General features: G+C 44.1%; 1 protein-coding gene and 1 non-coding gene across 2 annotated transcripts in view; both read left to right on the top strand.

Moving 5' to 3' along the window:
* Positions 1-22,070, top strand: part of abr (ABR activator of RhoGEF and GTPase) — a gene marked incomplete at its 5' end in the record, with an annotated part of 63,386 nt that overhangs the window by 34,791 nt on the left and 6,525 nt on the right. The window contains one exon of the mRNA XM_071525934.1: positions 21,933-21,992. Coding sequence (XP_071382035.1) covers positions 21,933-21,992 — 60 coding nt within the window. The remainder of the gene's footprint in view (positions 1-21,932; positions 21,993-22,070) is intronic.
* On the top strand, positions 17,001-17,073 carry trnav-aac (transfer RNA valine (anticodon AAC)). The gene has a single exon. It is a non-coding gene; the product is annotated as a tRNA-Val (tRNA).

The following is a 22,070-nucleotide window of genomic DNA, read 5'->3' as shown; positions in this document are numbered from 1 at the left end:
ACGTCTATTTCAGAGACACACAAAGTGTTTGAATTATGTAATGTGTATTGTATAATAGCCAGCAGAGGTGTGTGTGTGTGTGTGTGTGTGTGTGTGTGTGTGTGTGTGTGTGTGTGTGTGTGTGTGTGTGTGTGTGTGTGTGTGTGTGTGTGTGTGTGTGTGTGTGTGTGTGTGTGTGTGTGTGTGTGTGTGTGTGTGTGTGTGTGTGTGTTCCAGCAGCTGCGGAGGAGTTGTTTGGGTTGATTACCATGCTGCCTGCTAGTATCTTCTCCTCTCCCTCCATTATAAGTTCATGCTTTTTCATGACCAACATAGAGGAGGCAGGTCAGCTCCAGTCAGAGCCAGACATATAGAAGCCACCATGATCCAGCCACTAATCCTGCCTTTAGCTGCTAGGTATTGATCATTAGCAGAAAACAGCCTTGTTTGGTTTCTAACCTCACTTCTTTATCTGTGGATGAAAATGAAGGAGAGAGGGATGGAAGAAGAGAGCAGTGGATCAAAGCAGAGTGAGAATAAAGAACAGGAGAGAGAGTAACCTGGAGCATCAGAGAGAGTGTTTAGCTGCAGCTCCTCCTCATAAGCCTGAGGTGGTTTGGCTACCTGTCCTGCTAACGTTGTTACATATAGAACAGCCCTGTAACCAGGATGTATGGCTGGAGCTGGAGCTGAACGAGTCTCTATTGGTTTTCCACTTGCTAGTCGATGGTTTCCCAGTCAATGTAGAGTCGATGGCTTCTTCACCTGCTAATGAGGTTTTGACCTTTCACTGATTAGTTTAATGGTGATCTTTTTTTGGTTATTGGGGGGGGGGCTGGTAGGGTGTAGATGCTGTTCAGCTAGTTAATGCAATAGCTGATTCTGTCCTGTTGGGAAAGAAAATGTCTGTGTTAATAAATCTGGATTTGATGATGGGGATTTGATGGCCTTCCTCAGGGTGTGTTCACACCAGTCTTCCCATTTTGTAGAAAGCACACTGCCTCAATCACATTTTGTGCTGATTATCATTTTGTGATAAAGCAGGCTATGCAATGTGCACTTTGTTTCCATAACAAATGTCAAATACTCTATTTAGCAGGTGATAATGTGTGGCATTTTGTTAACATCATAAAATCAATGTGGGTTACATAAACATGATTGCATGCTGGAAGTACCACTGATTTGGGTTTTTGTGTATTTTGTTTGACCATGGACTGTGCTGATCTTGCCTATCAGCTGCCTACGTAGCCTGGAACTCCGCCTCCTCTTCGTAGTGATTGGTCGGCTCACAAAGCATGCAGTCCGCATCATGAGCACTCCTCTGAGAAGTTGAACTTCTCTCAGCTTGAGCAAGCGCTCTGCTCTGCCAGGTGCAGTGCTTTTTCCACAGCAGCTGCTTTACATCTATCATGCGGCAGCTCCTCTTTGGCTTTAATGTAAAAGACAGTGGCAGTTTGAAAATAGCAGAATAGTGTGAACGCAGCCTTATCCTCCTCATTTAGACACTAACATTTAGACATTCACGCTCTAAAGGCTTTCGACTTCGGGATTGTTTTCAGTCGGCTCTTTGTACTGTAAGCTTCAGTTGCGTAATACTTCCTCATCCCATCTCTTGTCATTGAAGATCACCCTATCCCCTCTTCTCCTCCGTTAGTCGCCCCCCCCCCCCCCCCCTCCCCCTTCATGTAATCTTCCAGGTGGCTGGCAGTCGTGGGTTTTACTCTTCAGAGTGAATTATTCAAGCAGGTCAGCAGAGGCAGCCTCCCGTGGGGCCGTACTGCTCTTCATCACAGGAACTGGGTCACACGGCTCAGATGTAGCACAGTCTTGTCCCAGTCAAGCAGCGAGGACAACACTAGGGCATGATCATGACTGCAGCATAGTGGGGTCGTGTCCCCACCGCGATATAGGATAGGATGGCTTAAAGCTGCACTAGGCAAGATTTATGTAAAAGTACCCCCGTCTTATCAGTCTAAATCACAACCTGGAGCTGCAAGAGAGAAGAGTGTCCCATCCCCATTAATTGAGACCCGGTAGATTTGCCCTATTTACCCAAATTAATTTGCGGTGTCAGGTACAGACACTGGCAGGAAGTCTTCTCAGCGCGTGACGAATCAAAACTTAAAAGCGAAAAACAAAACCTACTAAGCGAGTGTTGCGTTCAGAGAAAGCTGGACTGACCAATGTAGGCTGAACCCGTTCCGAAAAGATATTTTTTTACCATCTCCTCCCGTACCAGCCACTCATAAAAAAACTTCATGTTTGTTTTAAGCACAGTTTTAAAACTTCAGTCCTGTAATGTCAGTAAAGAATACATTGCCAGAGATGGGTGACAGGAAGATTAGCAGTAATTAAGAGTTGCTGTGGTGTAGAGCTGTAATTACCTCTGCCAAGAAGGTTATGTTTTTACCCGTTAGTTTGTTTGTCTGTCAGCAGACTATCTCAAACACTTATGAATGGATTTACATGAAATTTGGTAGACAGAAAGCCTTGGCCCAAGGATCAATTGATGTGATTTTGGTGGTGATCCAGATCTGGGATTCCCACCATTAGATGATTGCTGTTTTTTAGCCATAACTATGAAAGTAATAGAGATAGAGGGTTGATTCCAAGGGTAAGGGTATGTTAGCAGGGTCAAGAAATCAATTTAACTTAAAATTGATAGGAGTGATGTCTTTGGGTGTAACAGCAAGTTGGAGAATTGTTCAGCATTGGAGGAGGTGCCTTCTAATTAAGCAATAAGATCAGGTCACATGAATGGAGCATCAGCTGCCACGTTCCTCTCAGGTTTGACCTCAGAGTGACTGAAGACGAACCTTTAATGAAATTGGGTCATAGCATACAGCACAAAAATGTTATATCAATAAGGATATATCAAAATGAGGACGTTAAACATAGCTGTCTGTTACAATGAATTAAGTGGAAATATATGAATCAGAAGTATGGAAAATATATGAAGCACAGCATACATGCAGGGTGTGAGTTCATTGTTTGGATGGAGGTTTGTTGTGCAGAACCTGCAGCATTGCTGCTTCACCCATTGCTCTTGCATCATTCTGCCTCTCACCCATTTTTTTGAGCTGGATTTTCTCTCCCTCTGTTTGTCTCTCTCTCCCTCTATAGCTGCATCCAAAACTACTGACAGGCGTAAAAGTATTTTCTAGTGGAAGAAACACCAGTTTAAAAAAAAAAAAAAAGGTTTTTCAGCTGATTTGTGGATTTCTTAACCTGAGAAGAAATTGAGGAGACTTTAAATGGTTCTGTCTTTTCACAGTCTTTCATATCACGGCAGGAGGCGCTTTTTCTTTTCTCTGTGCTTTCTCTTTCCACCCGCTCTTTCTCTCTCAGGGGACACACACACACACACACAGGGGACACACAACCCAAACACAGGCTCCTCTTCTCCGCACATCCCAAACACACCCTCCGACACACAGACTAGAGCTCCATGTTAATGATACCTTCTCCTAGCGCTCTCTCTCTTCTCCCTCTCCCCCTTTGTCTCAAAGTGCTTAATAAGTGATGGAGTGGTTAATCGGAGGGAGATGCCCCCCGACAGCTCAGATGAAAGGAGAGCAGGAATAATCTGTAAAGCACCCTAAGGGGCTGTGATTTCCCATCCTGCCAAACCCCCCTTCACTCCCATCTTAGCACTCCCACTGCACCCTAAAGGTCCCTCCGTTGAAAGACCACCCCCCACCCCTTTCTTTTTTATCCCATTTCCCCCTCTTCCTCTTGCCTATCTCTGCTTACAGCTTCAGTAAGAGCAGCAGGAAAGATCTAAGAGTGGAGGGTCATTTCGTAAAGATACTTATAGAGACGGCTCGTATTAAAGCTGATCAAATTATCCGCTCACAACACGGCTTATGGCTATCGGTGTCACCCAGCCCGTCATGTCAGCCAATCGCAGGCTCCAGAGAGACACCAACACATGGACGGGCGCGACAGGCCCACCAATGAAAACGCAGCACTTTGTCATTCTTGATGAGTAAGCCAAATAAGCCCGAAGCATCTTCCTCCTTTCTTCGAGTTTCATCATTTATTGTTATCCAAGTCCCAAATGATCATCTTTACTCTGCTGGTAGCTGCTTGACAGGCAGTTACAGTAGGAATATTGCACAGCTGAAGCCAAGACATGATTGCCTGAGAGGACTTTCAGTGTTTTCAGATGATGTAGCATAAATGCGGACTGCGCTTCAAAGCCCAATGATGAATAGAAGTAGATCGTTGAGTTTACTTTGTACCATGATTATTACTATGATTTATGATCCTTTTTCCTGCCATAGGGGCATGCAGGTTGTAACCATAGACCACCACATCTCCACCATGACAGCCAGTAACTCTTCATAGTCTCTCTGTGTTTTGGTGGGGATTACACTGACAGTGATGGAAAATGTGAATTCCTCAAGAACAGATGCTGTCAAACAAAATGAAACGTCTCGAACACTGAAAAGGATTGAAGTTGCACGCCAAATCTTACCCAAAATATGAAAAATGCATGCACACACTCTCTGAAATTGCTCGGTGGAGTTTAAAGTTTGAAGTAAATTCTTCCTGGTTGGTTCAGAAATCTGGAGCAATACTTTTGGTTTTGCTGCAAGTCTAATATTCCAGCTATGACTGAGGGTGGAATTCATGACTAAATTGCTGATGATAAAAAAATGATAATAATAACATTGCGGACCAATTTGCATGGCACTCACACACAGGGCTTGTATCCTACGCAGTGGGAATACAGTGAAGGTCAGCTACAAAACAACATGTTTCCAGGCAGCTGTGCGATGTCCCAGAACGTCTAACCTCCGATCATCGGGGCTTGTTACGTGACAAAAACAAGGATGACCCTCCCTGAAACACCAGACCGGTTGCTTCAGAGAGAGCCGGGACCATGCCTTGTTCATTAGCCGGGCACGGATCCGGAGCCGCTCCATATTCATGTCGGAGCGCTGCAGCCGTTAAATTGATCATTAATTTACCTCCTGCTCTCGGAGGCCTCTGTGATTGGCAGGCCACTGCTGAAGCCTGCAAGAGTGGAGGCAGGAGAATCGCAGAATCAACAGAATCACGACGCTCGTCAGGGAGAGGCTGAAGTCCCAGATGGGGTTTGAGTGGAAACCAGAACCTAGTTCAACACTCCCTCCCCCTTCTTGTCTGATCATATGGAGCAGCTTTATGAGGGGCTGTGCCACCCAGCCCATCTATAATTAAGAGAAAGTACTGGTCCTGATGTCAGAGCATAGGCACTCAGGGCTGCACCATCTGCTCTCTTACCTTTTAGCTTGTAATGATTTGGTTTTATCTGTATCTTTAAAGTAATAATCTACGGCATTTTCATATAATTAAATGTCCGTTAGTGATATCACACAATAGCTGTTCAACCTATAACCAGTTCATGAAAGCTTTTACATTTGCTGTTCTAAACACCCGGTGTCTGGTGTCTGCAGTGCGAAAACACCACAACAATGACCGCTTAGCACCAAAGAAATAGAATGGAGATCTCGAGGATTACCACTTTAATTTCTCTCTTTCCCCTTCTCTTTCATGTAGTCTCCCACTCTCGAACCAAATCTTGGTTTATCTCCCTTTTGAACTCCTCTCCCTCTCGCCTCTTCCCTCTCCATATCATTCTCATGCCTTACATCCTCAAGGCCACACACAGTTCATTCTTTCTTAGGGTTTATTTATTTCTCTCTCTTCACTTTTATCTGTAAATGAGGGCCTTGTAGGAAAACACTGGGCCAACGTTGCTCTCTTCTTACGCACGGCAATACCCGACCAACCGAGAAAACCAGCGAGTTTAAATATATTTCGGTCCCAACACTACACAGACAAATATTATCCTGGCACAGCACTGTCCTGTCATTATGTTGTATTTAAATGTCATGTATGGAGTAAATTAGGGCTTGGGCGAGTGTGGCCGGTCTGTCTGCAGTCTGCACAGAACCACTAAGCCTGTTTAATGCGTGTGCAGTTGTGTGAAGCTCCAGCACTCTGGGTTAACATGCCCATGTGTACGCAGACATGTCCTTAACACCATAAATAAAGCATGAGCTGACACTGGAGAGAGTGGGGAATTGGGTATATGGATGTACAGTATGTATGTGTGTGTGTTGGGGTGGGGGAGTGCGTGCATGTGTATATAGTAGGATGCCGCTGATGTGATGTGTTGTGAAGTGTTGGACTCTAGTTGACCTGACCTTATAGAAACCAGAGAGCTGCTGCAGTGCTGAGGAGTCGTACTTCTGTGGGTGGGGTATGTGTGTGTTTGTACATGTGCGTGTATTTTATCCTGAACCTGAAACCTTATGGATTTAGTATTGAATGGAAATGTGAAAATACAAGAGACAAGACAGAGAAGAGAAGGCATAAGGAAACAATGGAGAGGGTGAATACAGTAACTTGAAATGGTAGGACAGGATTTGCTGAGGACTAGTTTTGTTTTGGGGGGAACGCTCTGACAGTTTCCTTTGGCTTTCAGGCTTTCTTGACAGTAAAGGGAAGGGAAGCCAACAGCCAGGCGAACTTAACACATGGACATCCACAGCGTTGTGGAGATCATGGCTCTAGATGACTGGGAAGGGGACAGGATGTTCCCATCTTCACTGCGTTCATCTTCCGATTTTGAAATACATTCAGTGAATCAAATAGATCGTCTGCAGAGTGTCTGCAACATCAGTACCGCCTTTCTGTTATTGAGCTGCACCCACACATTCTCTTTCAGTTTTCTAAAGGTTTATAAACCGTGTTTTCTGCCCGTCATCTGTGTTTCTGGTTCATGAAATCAATAAGGGATCATAGTTTTCTGGTGGATTCACTTGGTCCAGCGGTTCCAATATTTTGGACATTTTTCTTTTGATTGATAATGTGTTTGCGGAATTCTTTTTGCAGCAAATGTTAAAAGCTCATACATAACAACAGTTAACATACACAATGCTTAAGAAAAGCGAGTGCTCCATCAAAATCTGACATCCCAGTCTATTTCTGTGCTGTCCTCCCCTCTCTCTTCTTGCCCCAGAATATCTCATCGCTCCCTATATGTTTTTTTCCCCTTTCTTCCAAAACATGGTTTTCCCAGACATTCTTTCCAAGATGTGACGCATGGAGTGTTTACGTCTCATGCTTACAGTCGCTGGGAGTTAAAAATACGCTGTGGCGTCCTCAATGTGGGTTGACTGAAGCCTTTCATGCTAAACCCCCCCTCTTCCCCCCACGCTATCGGTCAGAGAGTCAGACAGACATACAGGCCGTCCTACTCACCTTTCCTATCTGTTCCTATCTTCATAGAATACGCATAAACCCACATGCTGTTGCACTCGCTCATGATATCATGCTGTCTAGTGCTATCTGAGGAGCCGCTTAGAGACATGATGACTTTGTTCAGAGCCTTCATGTATCTATGGATTTATCCCACCTAGTAATTGCTACAGTAAAGGGAATAATACAGAATGGAGACATCATCAAAACATCGCCCAGAATATCAATAATCCTTTAACTTGTATTGGCATCTTTTAATACCGTCTTCAAATTTAGGAAGTATTGAAAAAACATTGCCTCAATTATTCCTCTTGGATTAGAAATTTGCACTTATGGTCTGTTTCCTTTCGTTAGAACTTTTTTCTTTTTTCATTCCATTTACTAGCAGGGGAAACAAAAGGGATTTTGCTTTGGAAGAACATTTTCTGTTTTACAGTCCACATATTTCCGCATCTCGCTTGAGCTAATCTACCTCGCCATCCAAACGGATACATCCTGACAATTCAGTAGATCAAGGTGATTGTGTTACATGTGTATACGATCCTCTCCTCTTATCCCGACCCCTTTATGAATCACGGCACAATCAGCAGGCATCAGTCTACCTACCAGTAGACGGTGGCTCTGAATCACAAATACCATTCACTCTGCCCAGGAGACGGCATGTCTGACTGGTGGGGGTTTTAAAATGCAGCCTCGTGTCTGTAACCTTTTCCTCAGCAGACATTTTTTTTCCGCTAATATAAATGGGATGGGACACGGTGGATGGAGATGGAATTTGACAGGCATGCACAGGCTCCCCTGCCCCTATCGATCCATTATACAGAGAAATACGCCTTTTAAGAGCAGCCAGCACCGGCTGTCCTGTTGAATAAAGATGGTGATTCGCTCTGCATGTCTCAGAGGGTGTGTGTGTGTGTGTGAGTGTGTGTGTGCGTGTGTGTGTGCGTATGTGCTTGCGTATGTCTTTGAATGACTTTCCAACGTCAACAGACAGCTCAGTGGAAAGGGTTAACCATTGTAGTGGAAAAAAACGCGCACACACACTTTCACACACACACAGTAAGTACTCGCAGATCTAGTGCTTCCATAACGGGAGGGGAATGGTGGAAATCAGAGAACTGTAAAAGAGTGGTGAGGAGAAGTCATGTGCAGAAAAAGGCATGGCAACAGGCACAGAGAGAGAGGAAGAGGAGGAGGAGAGGGCAGAAAGAGAAGGCATAGAGGGAAAAAAACGTGACTCTTGTCACAATATGAGAGAGAATGTAGAATAATTTTAAAGCCTCCTAGATTTCTACTCAGATGAGGTTTTCCACTGTGTGTTTTTTACTGGCATTCCATCCACAAGTGAATAGTTCTGAGTCTTACGAGGAGTTTTGGATTGTTGTCCCTATCAATCTCATTCATTACCTGCATACTTTACAGTTCCAGCTCATTCTCACATTGCTCTTTCTCTCCCTTTACTCACTTCCTGAATGTGGTGACTGGCTATGGGAAAGGCTGACAAGGGGTCAAGGCATTGAGCAAAGACACAGTGCAGCGTTGGTTGCTCTCTCTCTCTCTCTGCTCTCCCCTGCTTCTCATTGACTATTTCTCTCCCTGTTTATTGCCTATTGCATCCCTCCCTCCCTCCCTCCTCTCTTTGGAGGTGTGTCTATCAACATCTGGAGAAGCGGGGCCGGTCGGTGACAACGGGAGCTCATACACTCCTCCTCCCCCTCCTCCTCCTCATCCTCCTCCTCCTCCTCTCTCTCTCTCTCTCCCTCTCTCACTCTCTCTCTCTCGTTCTAGCGCTCTGCGCCTGTGTTTGCCGTTGTGGAAATCAGATTGCGAGGCGAGGAGATGTTGGCAGCTGACTGTGGAATGAGCACCAGCGTGGAATTATTGTCGGGCTTTATCGAGGAAACCATGGCAGCGTCCCATTCCAATCTTCTCTCAAGCATCCTTGTAGTCTTCTTGAAGTGAATTTCTGACCGAGCGTCAACTGTGGGAGACTTTTCTTCTGTGCCGTTCGTCTCTGAATTTTCAAACCAAATCCCCATCCTCTGCTTCTCGGTCAGTCGCTGCCTCTCTCCAACGCCACAACCTTTCATCCGGCGGTGCGGCGTTCAGTAGTGTAACTTCCTCTACCCCGTGTCAGCGGAGGGGGGGTCCAGAGGCTTTGGGATGACGGAGATCCTGGTGTCGGATGTAAACTTGAACTCGGTGTGCGAGTGCCTGGAGCAGCACTGCTGCGTGGACCAGAACCAGCACAACCTCGCCGGCCAGCCGCAGACCCCCGTGCTCAAGAGGCACACCAACACCGGGGCCAAGCTATGGGGCCGTGTCCGCAGCAAGCTGCTCAGACAAAAGGTCTCTGCCTGACACACACACACGCACACACTGTGTGTTCCTCTCTTCTTTCTCCCTCGGTCCCCTTGTGTTTGTTCTGTGGCGGCTCTCCTATTTGTCACTGTGTCACTGCCATCTGTTTTGCTCTGTCTGTCTTTCATGCTCATGCATCCCTCTCCATGTGCTTGCTGTGCTCTCTCCCCGGGTGTCTTTCTTTCAACACACAGCTGAGTATTGTTCTTGTCTGATGGGTCTATTGACTGTGGCAGAGCCAGTGATGTAGAGGGAAATGGAACGGTTGGTAACTATCACCTGCAATAACAGCCACCACTGTAGATAATAAAAATCAGCTCTATTTTCAGAAAAGCATTAATTCATGCTTTTTTTCTCCTTAAATGACCCTATCCCCATATAACTTACATCAGTTTGATGCTACTTACGATGATGTATACTGTGAATACATGTCATCAAAATTAATGTCAGCTTAAAAAGGTGGGTAAACTCTAGTCTGCAAATAGATATATAGGTAAACTGATTTTAGGTGGGTTTACCCTCCACTACATCTCTGTGTATAGCCCTCCTACACAGTGTGTCCTGATCTAGCCTGTATGTGTAGACAATGTCATGCATTCTAGGATGAAATGATAGATATGTAGATGCTGGACTGTGGAATATAATAATAATAATAATAATAATAATAATAATAATAATAATAATAATAATAATAATAAGTGAGTCTGTCCATTAAACATAAAACAACCATTTCCTCCTCCTTTCCTAGTATCTCCTCACTGTCTTATTCCTTCCCTCTCTATTTCAGCCCTCATCCTCCCTCCACATCTACCAGTCTCCTTATTCCTCATTTAAAGCTACTGATGATGGTATTTCCAACCAATTTTTCTTGGGTATCAGAGGTGTTTCAGTGCCAGACTAGCTCCCCCTGCTGGCCATTTGTAGGAACACCATCCTCTGGCTGAAACTAATCTAATGCTCCCTTGGCATTTCCCCAACTACAGGCATTTTTTTTTCTCCTACTAATTAACTGTCAAATTAGCTCAGATAGCCTCCTAAAAATATTGTCTAGCGCAAGTATTTCATTTTGTGCACAATTACTTACACCTTTACTGACATTTTGTAATGTCAGGGTAAAATTTGGATTAAAAGTTGGCAGTTTGTAGTATGTAGTCAAATCTTCTTTCATGCAGTGGCTTGTACAATGACATCTCCAGATTCTCAGTATCTTATTGTCAGGTTGTCTTTCCAACCTTTTCAGTGTATTTGTATGAATAATCAACTGTGACCTTGCTGGGCTCTCCTTCCTAATTGTTTTCTTGAACTCTAGTTAGTCGGTAAAAAACAACATTGTGCTGCCCAAATACTTATGGAGCTCACTATGTGTGGTATTATGGGATTGAGGTATATGCACAAGGGGCAATTATAGTCACTTTCTTAAAACACTGCATCGATGAATGGGCCTGTTTCCTCTCTCAGGTTGGACTGAGTGACCCTTATGTTTGTGGAACCTACACACACACACACACACACACACACACACACACACACACACACACAAACACACAGGTCTGGTGTTTAAAGGTATGGCATAGATTAGTTGCAGGTTCTGGGTTGTGATTCATGCCTGGGCGTATGAAGGAAGACCCTTTTTTTTTCTCCAGATGCTATTTCCGTGTGGCGCTCTGGAAGAGAGAGTGGAAGCACGTGAGTCTGTTCTCTGCACACGCAGCTGAAACTATGACTAATGTGCAGGGGTGAGAGCCCTAGATGTGTGTTGTTATTTTTTTCTTTATTCCAGTGTGTTTGCACGTGCGTATGCAGCAGTCCCTCCCCATCTCGTCAGCTGTAATCTATGTGCATAAGAAACTGTTTAGGGTACAAGCGCAAAAGGACAAAGTATTCCAAGATGATAGCTGGCTTGACCTTTGCTTCAGCGCTTTCCATTGTTCAATACCGGCCTGGGGAAGGCTGACCACTGCTTGGTATACACTGAGTGGGATAAGACAGGGATTACACACAATAAGCCCAGACTTTACTGCACTGAGCCCAGTTGGTCCCTTATTGATTCATGCCGCCACTCCCTTTGTGACGCTCCCACATGTCTCAACACTGAAGAACATGATCAAGGAGGAAGCCTCTCTCTCGCTCCGTCTGTGGCTCTAGGTTGTTCTCTACCAAATGGTTTAGAAACTGATGACTGGCTTTGCACTCGGTTTCACTTTGTGCCGCTGCGGTCTGTTGCTCTTTGGTACAAATGGATTTTATTTCTATCCAAAGTTGTCAGCTTTGCAGTTAGTTACATGTGATTGCGCTCGCTTGCTCTCGTCCCGCACATAAATCTCCCTACAGCGGCGTGTCCTTGCACACTCACACTGCTCTGTGAAGTCCCATTCATTCATTTTGAATGAGGCTTTGATGGCCACGTTTTCCGAGTAAACTTCTGTTGCGATGTTTGTGTGGTCAGTCGCCTCCAGCTCTTACTGGTTCTCCCCCAAAACTCCCTTTCTTCCTTCTGTCCCTCTGCATTTTTGCTACTACGAAAAGGTTGATGCTGTTTGCACATGGAGTGGCTGTACTGTGCAATCATCTCCCATTATCACCTAAAACAGTAATATGACAGGCAATTTGCAGGTTCTCAAAGTTGCTAGAGGTCTGTTTCACCATGTAATGATCAATAATGTTAATTTTGATGGTTAGTATCGACAGCTTTTTACATTTTGTGAAATTTAGTCGAGAATTAGAAAGTAAGGCAAACCAAATAAGGCAAATGCCATGAATTGTGTAGTTTCGCCAAAACATGTGAATGAGACTGGCAGTACATTTTAGTATTTTGTACTACATCACTGCACTTCCAGTTGGTCACAGTAAGTTTGACCCACATGCATGTCTTGATTAATACAAGACAGGGTGAATACAGGATGCCAAACATGTTTTGTTTTCCTCACATATGCTTTATAAATACAGCTGGACATCATTTCCTGTTGTCCTTTATCTCGCAGTGCCCAGTTATAGTTTCAAAACTTTTATTAGCTATGTTCAGTTGGAAATAAACAATATTGCCGGCTTTTTGTTCTTTATTTGGGTTAAATCCAATTCCAGGTAGCATTGACAAGGTCTTGTTCTGAAACCTGCAGATAAGTATGAGGAAGGATGACTTCAAAGTGTAATTTTCAAGGAGATTAGTGAAGGGGGGGCTGGGAAAGCGGACTTTGGGGCATATTGCTTTTTGTGTTTGTGCGCATCTGTGTGGTATGCGTGCTATTTACAGGGTGTTGGAGAGGAATGTGGATGTAAGTGAGGATGTGTGTGAGGGTATGGAAGTACACCGGGGAATTGTCCTCTCTCGCTCAGCCTCGAGCGGCTTCTAATTAAGACACTGCGTGATGAGATGGGAGGAAGGGGAGGGGGGCGGGGGCTGGCTGGGAACACTAATTGGACTAGAACCAGACATAATGTATTTTTATGTCCCGGCAAAAGACTGATGATCAAGCAGTTACTCAGCGGTAGACGGTGTTTTTGTGCTGTTGGTTTGACATTATGTTCTTATGGCTGGTGACCTGTTTGCGGCGCAGGTTTGGTTTCTATCTTTGTCGAGCTTCAGCCAGCTTAGCGGCAAGAACAATGGAGCCGTCCTGCCAGATAAGCCGTGGACGAGAATCGCATCCAGCCATTATCACCCGCCCCTCCTCCTCCTCCCTCATCCCACCTCTCGCCCCCGCCGCATTTTAGCCCACATACAAAATTCTGCCCTTCCATTTGAGTATGTTGATTAGTGCAGATGAGATATTAGGGTTTCATCCCTCCTGCGTGCCTAAAATGCCAGCCAGGCCCCTAATGGCCTTTTTTTATAGGCCACATAAATCTCTGCCTGTCCCCGCCGGGGGGCATAGCCCTTTATTGGCCCCAATCCATTCCCCTCTCGCAGGCTCTGTGATTGGTTAATGAGCTCCAGGAGGAGGCCGACAGGTCAGTAAAGCTTTCTCAGGTTGTGATACCCAGAATGACCCTCTCTCTTGGACGGGTCCGACCCGCCACATCTGGCTGTGGGGCAGGGTGGTTTTAATCTCAGTAGGGCGACAACAAGACATTAATCACCTCATTAGTGGGCAAGTGTTGGAAGATGTCGACCTCTGGTGCGTTCATCACAGGCCTGCTAAGATAATAACAGGGGTGCTGTTAAGGCCAGCAGTTGTTTCTCCACAAAGATGATGACCCAGCGTTCCCACTGGTCATGGGATTTACTGGAATATCATGGAAGTTTAAGAGGTGTATTCCAGACAAATTCAGGGAATTTTATCAATTGTTTGGGGAAGTCGGGGAATATCAGAGAGTTTTACAAATGCGTCACCATGCAGGAATATACCAGAATGTATTTTACAACTTGTTTCACACATTCATTGTGTCAGATGGAGGTTTTCAGCTGTCTTTCTCCACAGTGAGCCCAACTGGAGTGCAAACCAGACTGTTGACCGCTTTAGAATCTTTCTGACCTGAAAAACAACATTAACAAACCAGGAAGGAATATAATTTTTAGGTCATGGAAGCACTTCAACTTAGTTAATTGAAAGTCATGGAAAAGTCACTGGAATTTTACATCAGAGCCACAGTGGGAGCCCTGATCACCATACTGACCACAGGCTACAAGACTGAAACATCATACTTCTGTTACAGTGACGGTAATTTGTCGACTCCGATGAGTGAACATACATGGAGATGATCTAATGGCTTTCAGATGGAACATGCTGTTAGTGCTTGAGATTGCAAATGACCTGCATAGTTAGGTAATTAGCTAGGCCACAACTACGCAATGTTCCCACAAGGCAGAGCACTGAAAAACACTAGATCTCTCCAAGAGAAACACAAGGGTCATCAGAGGACAAAAATGTGGTTGTTTTGAAATCCCGCTCTCTTGATAGCACATGTGATTTTGTTACTGCCGCACTAGATTACGTCTGAGATTTGAGGGTTAGTTTATCTATCCATGGGAAGCAGCAGTGTTTCGCATTCATCTTCATCTCATGGGTTTTACATAATAGTTCTCAGTTTACACACCTTTTTATTTAAAGAGTAGAGTTTAGCCTCCTTTTTAGGCAGACATAAATCTTAAATTCATAGTAAAGGTCATACTGACTAGTTTCAAACTGTTGAGAGACTTATATGAGCATAGGGCCTTTTTAAGGAAAAAAGCATAACTTAATGCTTTTTCTGGAAATATAATTGACTTTTCTTTATATTGGTGATTATTTGGCTTTTGATCACCGACTGGAGTTCATATTTATTTACCACCACATCACTGGTTTTATCGCCAAAGCATTCCTCTCTCCTACTCTGTTTTGATCACTGTTAGACACAGCTGGATGGAGAGAACACTTGTTTCCAGCTCTAGTTCAGAACATTAAAGGGATATTTCCCTCTGTCCCTGCTGGTGAGGGCAGGACAGCTCACACTTCTGTGTGCATCAGCACCCTTACTCACGCAGGCTGCACGCAGGCTGCACGCAGGGCCGCGTTGCATAAGTCTTGTAGTACGTGTCTGTATGTTGCTGTTTACAGACTCTATAAGAGAAGTGCACAGCGCCTGCAGAGATGCTACGCTACTCTGCAAATCACAACCCTGCGCTGGCTAGAAACCCCCGCCGATTGGCTCAAACGAGGAAGTGCAGGGCAGAAGGCAACATGGCAACCGAGTCAAAGACCTCACATGACCGCGGTGACATCAGCAGCCGTTGAGTAAAGAGGCTTGCCATTGCTGATGCACATAGAAACATTATGCTTATGTGGTTCTTTGTCTAAAAATAGCCTCATTGCACTCTATGAAGCCAATATAGCGTGATGTGTTAGATGAAAAGAAATAACCTCAATCTTTGCACAAACAGTTCCCAGGATAGCGCTGTAATCCCGCTTAAACCAAGCAGCCATGCAGTATGAGCTACGTTCTAATTAAAGGACTAATAAAAAGCTTTCTGTTGCTGAATGAATATTTAATCAGCTAGAGAACAGCCCTAGAAAAGTGTGATGAAACACAAAGGACAAATTAAAGAGAAATTCATTAATTTAGCATATCAAAAGATCAAGTTGTATTTTGAATATCTTCGCCAAAATACATTCGCTCTCCAGCAAAGCAACAATGGGCTAATTAAGTGTGTGGGGATTTGATTATTAAAGCCTTTGCACATTAATTCATATGCAACTGACTTGATGTTTGGTACATTTTCTTCTGCTATTTCAGAACAGCCTTATTTTGATTTTTTGTCTTAGATCTATGCAAAGTAGTAGCAGTTTCGAAAATGAAATTCTTAATTTATGTGAGTGTATAAAATTCCAAAAGCAGAACAATCAAAGATCCACACCCCACCCTTAATTATAACCCAAAGAATAACTTATGATACAAAATGTGCTGAAATTTATAAATTTATACTCTGTGTGTCTAGAAAATCCTTTCCAGTTGTGTGGATGGATGTAACACAAAGAAATCCAAAATAAATGCATTCAGGAATCATTTCAGCACTTTTTGTGCACATATTGCAGGTATGCATTTCACAACTTCACGTATGTCAGCACAGAAGGTTTTCTTTTGAAGAATCTCAGCACACATGAAGAACCTTCATGGGTGCTGATGGATGGATAATGCCACCTAAGGGCCCCAGGGCCAAGTACATTAGATAACCCCCCCCACACACACACACACACACACACACACACACACACACACACACACACACACACACACACTTAGCAATCACCTATCAACCCTGTACATCATACATTAGCGCCTTCAAGTTCCCCAATAATCAAGTGCCCACCCTGTCAGGTTATGCACACGATAATAAATATCAAAGACGGCCATAATAGTACGCAAATTTGAATGTGACAACTAGAAATTAGAAAACTCCCATGGCGCTATGAACAGAAATTGGAATTACTAACAAATGATACAGCAGAGGTTGGGGAATAACAGTTGAGAGTTTTCACATGTACCTACACACTAACATGGTACCGTCAATCTTTCTGGACCCTTAGTGTTCTGGGGTCCTTGGGCATTTTCTTTGCATTCCCAGTTGGTAATTCATACATGCATGTGCTGAATTCACACTCTCCATTCTCTCCCAAATCAAAAAACCTGCAACTATTATTCCCCTACTACCATGCTGTTTGTGTTGAGCCCCTCCTCTGAAGCCCCCTGGGTGTTGTACTGGTAATATAATAATGTAAACAGCTCCAGGACCAGGAGGGGCCCGGACCTCTGTGTGTCCCACTGCGTCTGTCTAGCTGCTCTCTGTCTCCCATGGGCTTCAGCAGGGCAACGCAAGGAAGAGTGGCAGCATAAGAGTAGCAGGCAGCCTGGCTCACATGTTGCAGGCAGGCATGCAGAGGAGGGAGGGGGGGAGATTATGTTTGCAGAAAGCGGGGCAGTGTACTCAGCCAGTTCCCGTAGTGTAGTGGTTATCACGTTCGCCTAACACGCGAAAGGTCCTCGGTTCGAAACCGGGCGGGAACAGTTCCTTTTTGTTTCCCCCCAATGAGAATATGTGTTTCTTATTGAGCTAAAGAAATAGGGGAACTAATGTTGAAGTAGTAGGTAGTAGGTGAACACTAGTAGGTGTGTAAACAATGTCATAATGTTCCGTGCTGCATCCAGTGATTTAGTGGTAAATAAAAAGATTGGTAAACTGGTCAGTGATAATCATAAAGCAAAAAAATAGTAAAAACCTAAAGAATTAAGGGTTGATTTGATGATTTTTGGAGTGCCTTGAATGTCTCTTTTTGCCACATTTTTACTAGTTTCTGTCCAAAGAGCACCCAACCCCACAATCTTTAATATAAAAAGCAAAGAAACATGCAAGTCTCCAATCTATAAACAATAATCTAATGCATTTTCAGAAAAGCATTCATGTATGCTTTTTCTCCCTAAAAGGCCCTGTCGTCATATAACTTGCATACTATGAATTGTCATAAAGGTCCACAAATAAAAAGGTAAGTAAAATGAGTTTAGCCTCCACTACGTCCCTGGTTGCATCTCTGTGTTCGAAAAAACAGACACTCTCAACCGCACTTTTAGTAGAATTCAACGAAAAAGAAAAGACAACTGTCAAGGTCAAAGTTGGCCGTCTGTTCTCTCTATGAAACAAAGACCATGTGGTGACAAAACACCATTACTTGTCTTATCTGCTTTGTTCTGTCCTTGCAGTTCAGTTAGGGAGGGGCATAGCAGCGTGTGCAGATCCAGGCCAACAGCTGTCTGCTCTATCTGTAAAGTTAAGACTCCCTGTGATGATATTACTGCCTGTACACTGGTCTATATTTCCCTCAAACTGACTACTGACAGAGAGTCAAACTATGGATATGAAAAGATACTGTAGCCAACAATGCATTTTATTCGGAGCCTACAAGTGTCCAGTAACACATGGCAGCCACATGCCTCCTGACGCATTCTGCCCTATATCTAATGCTCAAATACATAGAGGGGCGATGACATGAGGATGTGTGTGTGTGTATGTGTGTGTAAGCATGCAGGGATGAGGTTTAGTCAACTAGACGGGGCTTAGAGAAAGAAAATGGGTTGCACCATAACCAGCTGAGCCCCAGACCTGACACACACACAAACACACACACACACACACACACACACACACACACACACATGCACAGCTGGAGTTGCCCTCAGAGACACAGGCCGTTTAAAGAACAATGTGTTCCCATACAACAGAGCGTCATGCTGGTTGAACAGATCTCTCTCCTCCAAACACACATACACACACACACACACACACACACACATCCACACGCACACACACACACAGTTATTTATTGTATAAGCAGGAACAAAGCTTGAAGTGTGTGCCCCCTACCAGCTGGTATGCGTACAAATCGCGGTATGGTACGATCCGCAAGATTTTAAGTATTTCTGTGCGTTGCCTTGGGCTGCCGACCTTTTTGGACGCTCCTCAATCATATTTGCTCGATAGTCTTCACGGTCCTACAAAGAGAGCTTTGACATCGCAGTGATGCGATCCTAATGGAGACCACATTCGCCTGAAGATATCTCTTATACACCACAAGACACTTCTGCCTTTCATCTCTGCCTAGACATGTGCACACACACAGACACTCGTGCACATCATCTTTTTCAAGCATTCTTAAAAACGGAAATTGGCCTTTGTGTTTTTCATCTCTTTAGACTAATATCAAAGGAGATATTAATGTAAGCTGGCAGGGTATCCGCAAGTCCTTAAAAAGTCTGAAAAAGTTAGTTGTCTAAATTTAAGGCCTTAAAAAGTATTAAAATGTATTGAATACAGTTATTAGAGGTTTATTTTTCCACCATGCAATGACAGGTTTCTTTGCGCTGCATGTCCACTCTTAGGTGAATACAGAAGAGGGTTGGTCATACAATGTGCAAAACATTTTTTTCATTGTATTTTAAAAGAGGCTGTCACTCAGGTTAAAACCCTAAATCCTCTTCCTGCTTTGTTTTAACCAGCCAACTGGATATTTCCCCCCAATTCATTTCCAACACCAGTGTGTCTTTATCAGTCTTGTCATGCAACCCATCTCCTGTCATCCTGCTCTTGATTCAGAGCATAATATTTAGCACAAACTAATTCAGTTTGAGTTTGCTCCGTGCCTGCTTAGCTAAGCAGTTTGCGGTCGTCCCCTTAAACCAACTCATTTCCCAGAAAAGGAAAGGGGAAATGGGCCAAGTTCCTCTAAAGGTTTTTTTTTTTTAATAAAAGGAGCCCAGTTGAAGATACAGTTTTTACAAGGGTCAGCAAGTATAGCTGCTGACAGTAAGGATCCTCTTTATTTTTACAACCCTATTTGACTCCATTTATTTTTAATCAGGTTTGTGAGAAATTAGCCGAGGGTAATAGAGAGGAAATAGGTGGGAGGAACAGCGTTTTTTCCCTCTGAGGGGCTACAAGAGGCGTTGTGCATGTGACCTGGATCCTTGCCCACTTCACTTCTTGGCAGTGGTTGTGTAAAGACGCCATTGCAGTGATTACCCGTCCCCCGGTCTCAAACCCAAACCCTGCTGGGAAAATGAGCGCTAACGATAATAGGAGTGCGTGAAACCGATGCCAAATGGCCTTTTTACGAGGTAATGAAATACGCTCACTGAGAACTTTTAATGCTTGCAGCCTAATGCTGACAATAAGAGAAGTGTGCTGGCCTTGTGCTCACCCAACAACTATTATGTTCTTCTAAGGCCAGCACACCACTACGCAGGGTAGTAATGACATAACAGCGTAGTGTAATTGCGATACACAGTCAGCCGCTGAATCAGCCTGTAAAAGAAAAGGCATTAGCTGTTGTGAGCTTCATGCTGTTCACCTCACGCAGCAAGCTGAGTGGAGCGAAGACTCCGGGAGAAAAACGTGTAAAACTCAACAACCTCCCATCCATCATGTGTCAGGATCTTCTCTCAGGGCATCATGGGAAGTGCGGCCCAGACCTTGAGAATGTGAGTGGTGAAGTAGATCAAGTGACTGAGCCAAATTGCAGCCCCGGTCGGACCCCCCAAGAGACTGCCAAGGGGAAATGTGGGAAACATGAGTGCCATCCTTCTTTCCCGAAGAACACTTAGTGACTGTCTCAGTGCAGTTGTAAAGCAGCGATATCTGGCCCCCTCCCAAAACGACAGCTTCTCTAGAACCGGCAAGAACCGGAGAAGACGAGGCTCGACTAGAGGTTAAAAAGAATGCAGCAGCTTAGAGGATAATGCCGGCCATGCTGAATGTTAAGCCCGATTTCCAGAGTGCCTCTTCTCCTTTATGAAATTCCTGGGTTTTTTTTTAGTAACCTGTAGCTTTCCCAGATGTCCTACCTCCGACCTACGTTTTAAAAATTTTGAAACGGCTTTCGTAGCAGATAAGAAACAAGCTTTTTATTACCTTTAGGTCTGACTGCTTTGTGCGTCTACATGTCGAAGAATAAAACTTGCTTACTTAGCACCTTATTCTAGTCCATTTCATAGAAAGAACTCTCAGGTGGAAGACCTCTCTTCCACAGCTGAGAGGCTTGAAATGAGGCGGGATGTAACCGCGGGCAATGTTAGCAATTGGTGAGAAGTGCTGTCTAAGGCGGGACGTCCAACAAACAAAAGCAAAGATGGTGGTGAGAGTTTTGGGTGAAACTGACCAAGCTTGTCACAGTAGCATTTGGATTTTTTATTTTTACATTTTGTTACATTTTTAAACTTTGTTCTGATGACACATCTATGCTACTATGGTGTTGTGCCTCCTTCCATGTTCCGAAGTTTAAATTTTCAAGACACACCAACTCTTGCCCCGTTCATCCAATGAAGGCATTCTGAATGCACACATTAATTGGAAGATTTGGTTGATAATTTGGTTTTGGTGTCAATTGGAGTTCAATAAAAGCGAATGGCATGTAGAGGGAGGGAGATATGTCACATGAGAACTGTTTCTCTGATAATAGCCGGTAAAAATCCAGGAATTTTTAGAGGGGGGCGAGGGCAGCTGGAAAATGGGCTTAACATTCACTGTGGCCTGAAATATCCTTTACGTCAACATTCCTGCATGGCGCGTACATCTGTATTGCTTCATGTACTTTCTGCTCATTCAATGTGATTCTTGTTCAGTGAAATCAGAAGAGGTAAATTTGATCCACGGGTATAAGCGCCTTAGCTTTGGTGGGGTGAATGGACTGTTTGATTATGTGTGAAAGAGGAGCTTTTGTGTGTCCTAATGTAGATAATTTGTGTCAATTAGGCATGGACTGAATGTCTGCAGTACATACAACCACACGTATGGGGACACAGCACCCATAGTTCACTACTACTTCTTCCTCATAGGGGGCTGCAGCGCATTTCTCCTCATCAGATGTTGGCTTCCTGGGAATTTAATAAGGAGCAAAATAAGAGGCAATTTTGAGGTTCCCAGGACTTTCCGTTTTTTATATATATAGACAGGCCTGTCTGGGAATTTCCCCCAGGGAGGTAAACAGAAAGACAGCGACTTCTTTTTTTTTCTCTTAGTAGTAGTAAATATACCCCTGATCCAAACTCTCAACCTCTTCTGCATGATGGAGACAAATGACTGGTTGGCTAGAGAGAGAAAGCCTGTCATGGATGTGTCAGTGTTAAACAGACTGTGGACAGATGAGATGGTTAGGACAAGAGAGTTAGAATGCTATGGTCTGAGAATGATATTAGGCTCCATTGGTGTTTTCCACCATGCTATATTTCTCTGGTGGTCCATATGACGATGCTTTTTATCTCATTTGATGAAGCAGTGTCCTAAAGGTGAATCTCCTGCTGTATGAAGGGATTAATATGCCCTTATAAAACTTACAAAAACGTATCATCTAATGTGTTCTCTCTCTTGTGTCTTTCAGCTGGACCCTCAGACAGTGCAGTCCAAGAACTGGCACATGGACGTCATAGAGATGAACGGGGTAAGATGGTTCCCTAAACGATCCCCTGCTCATGTCTCAGCCAAGCTAATAGAAATTGGACTGTCATGTTGATTATGA

This window comes from Centroberyx affinis, unplaced genomic scaffold (assembly GCF_046629955.1).
Source record: "Centroberyx affinis isolate AG114_WGS23_722 - 3 ecotype Tasmania unplaced genomic scaffold, CSIRO-AGI_Caff_v1 ptg001368l_1, whole genome shotgun sequence".
NCBI classification, from domain to species: Eukaryota; Metazoa; Chordata; class Actinopteri; order Beryciformes; family Berycidae; genus Centroberyx; species Centroberyx affinis.
The sequence above is the reverse complement of the archived record's forward strand: the minus strand, read 5'-3'. Positions and strand labels throughout refer to the sequence as shown.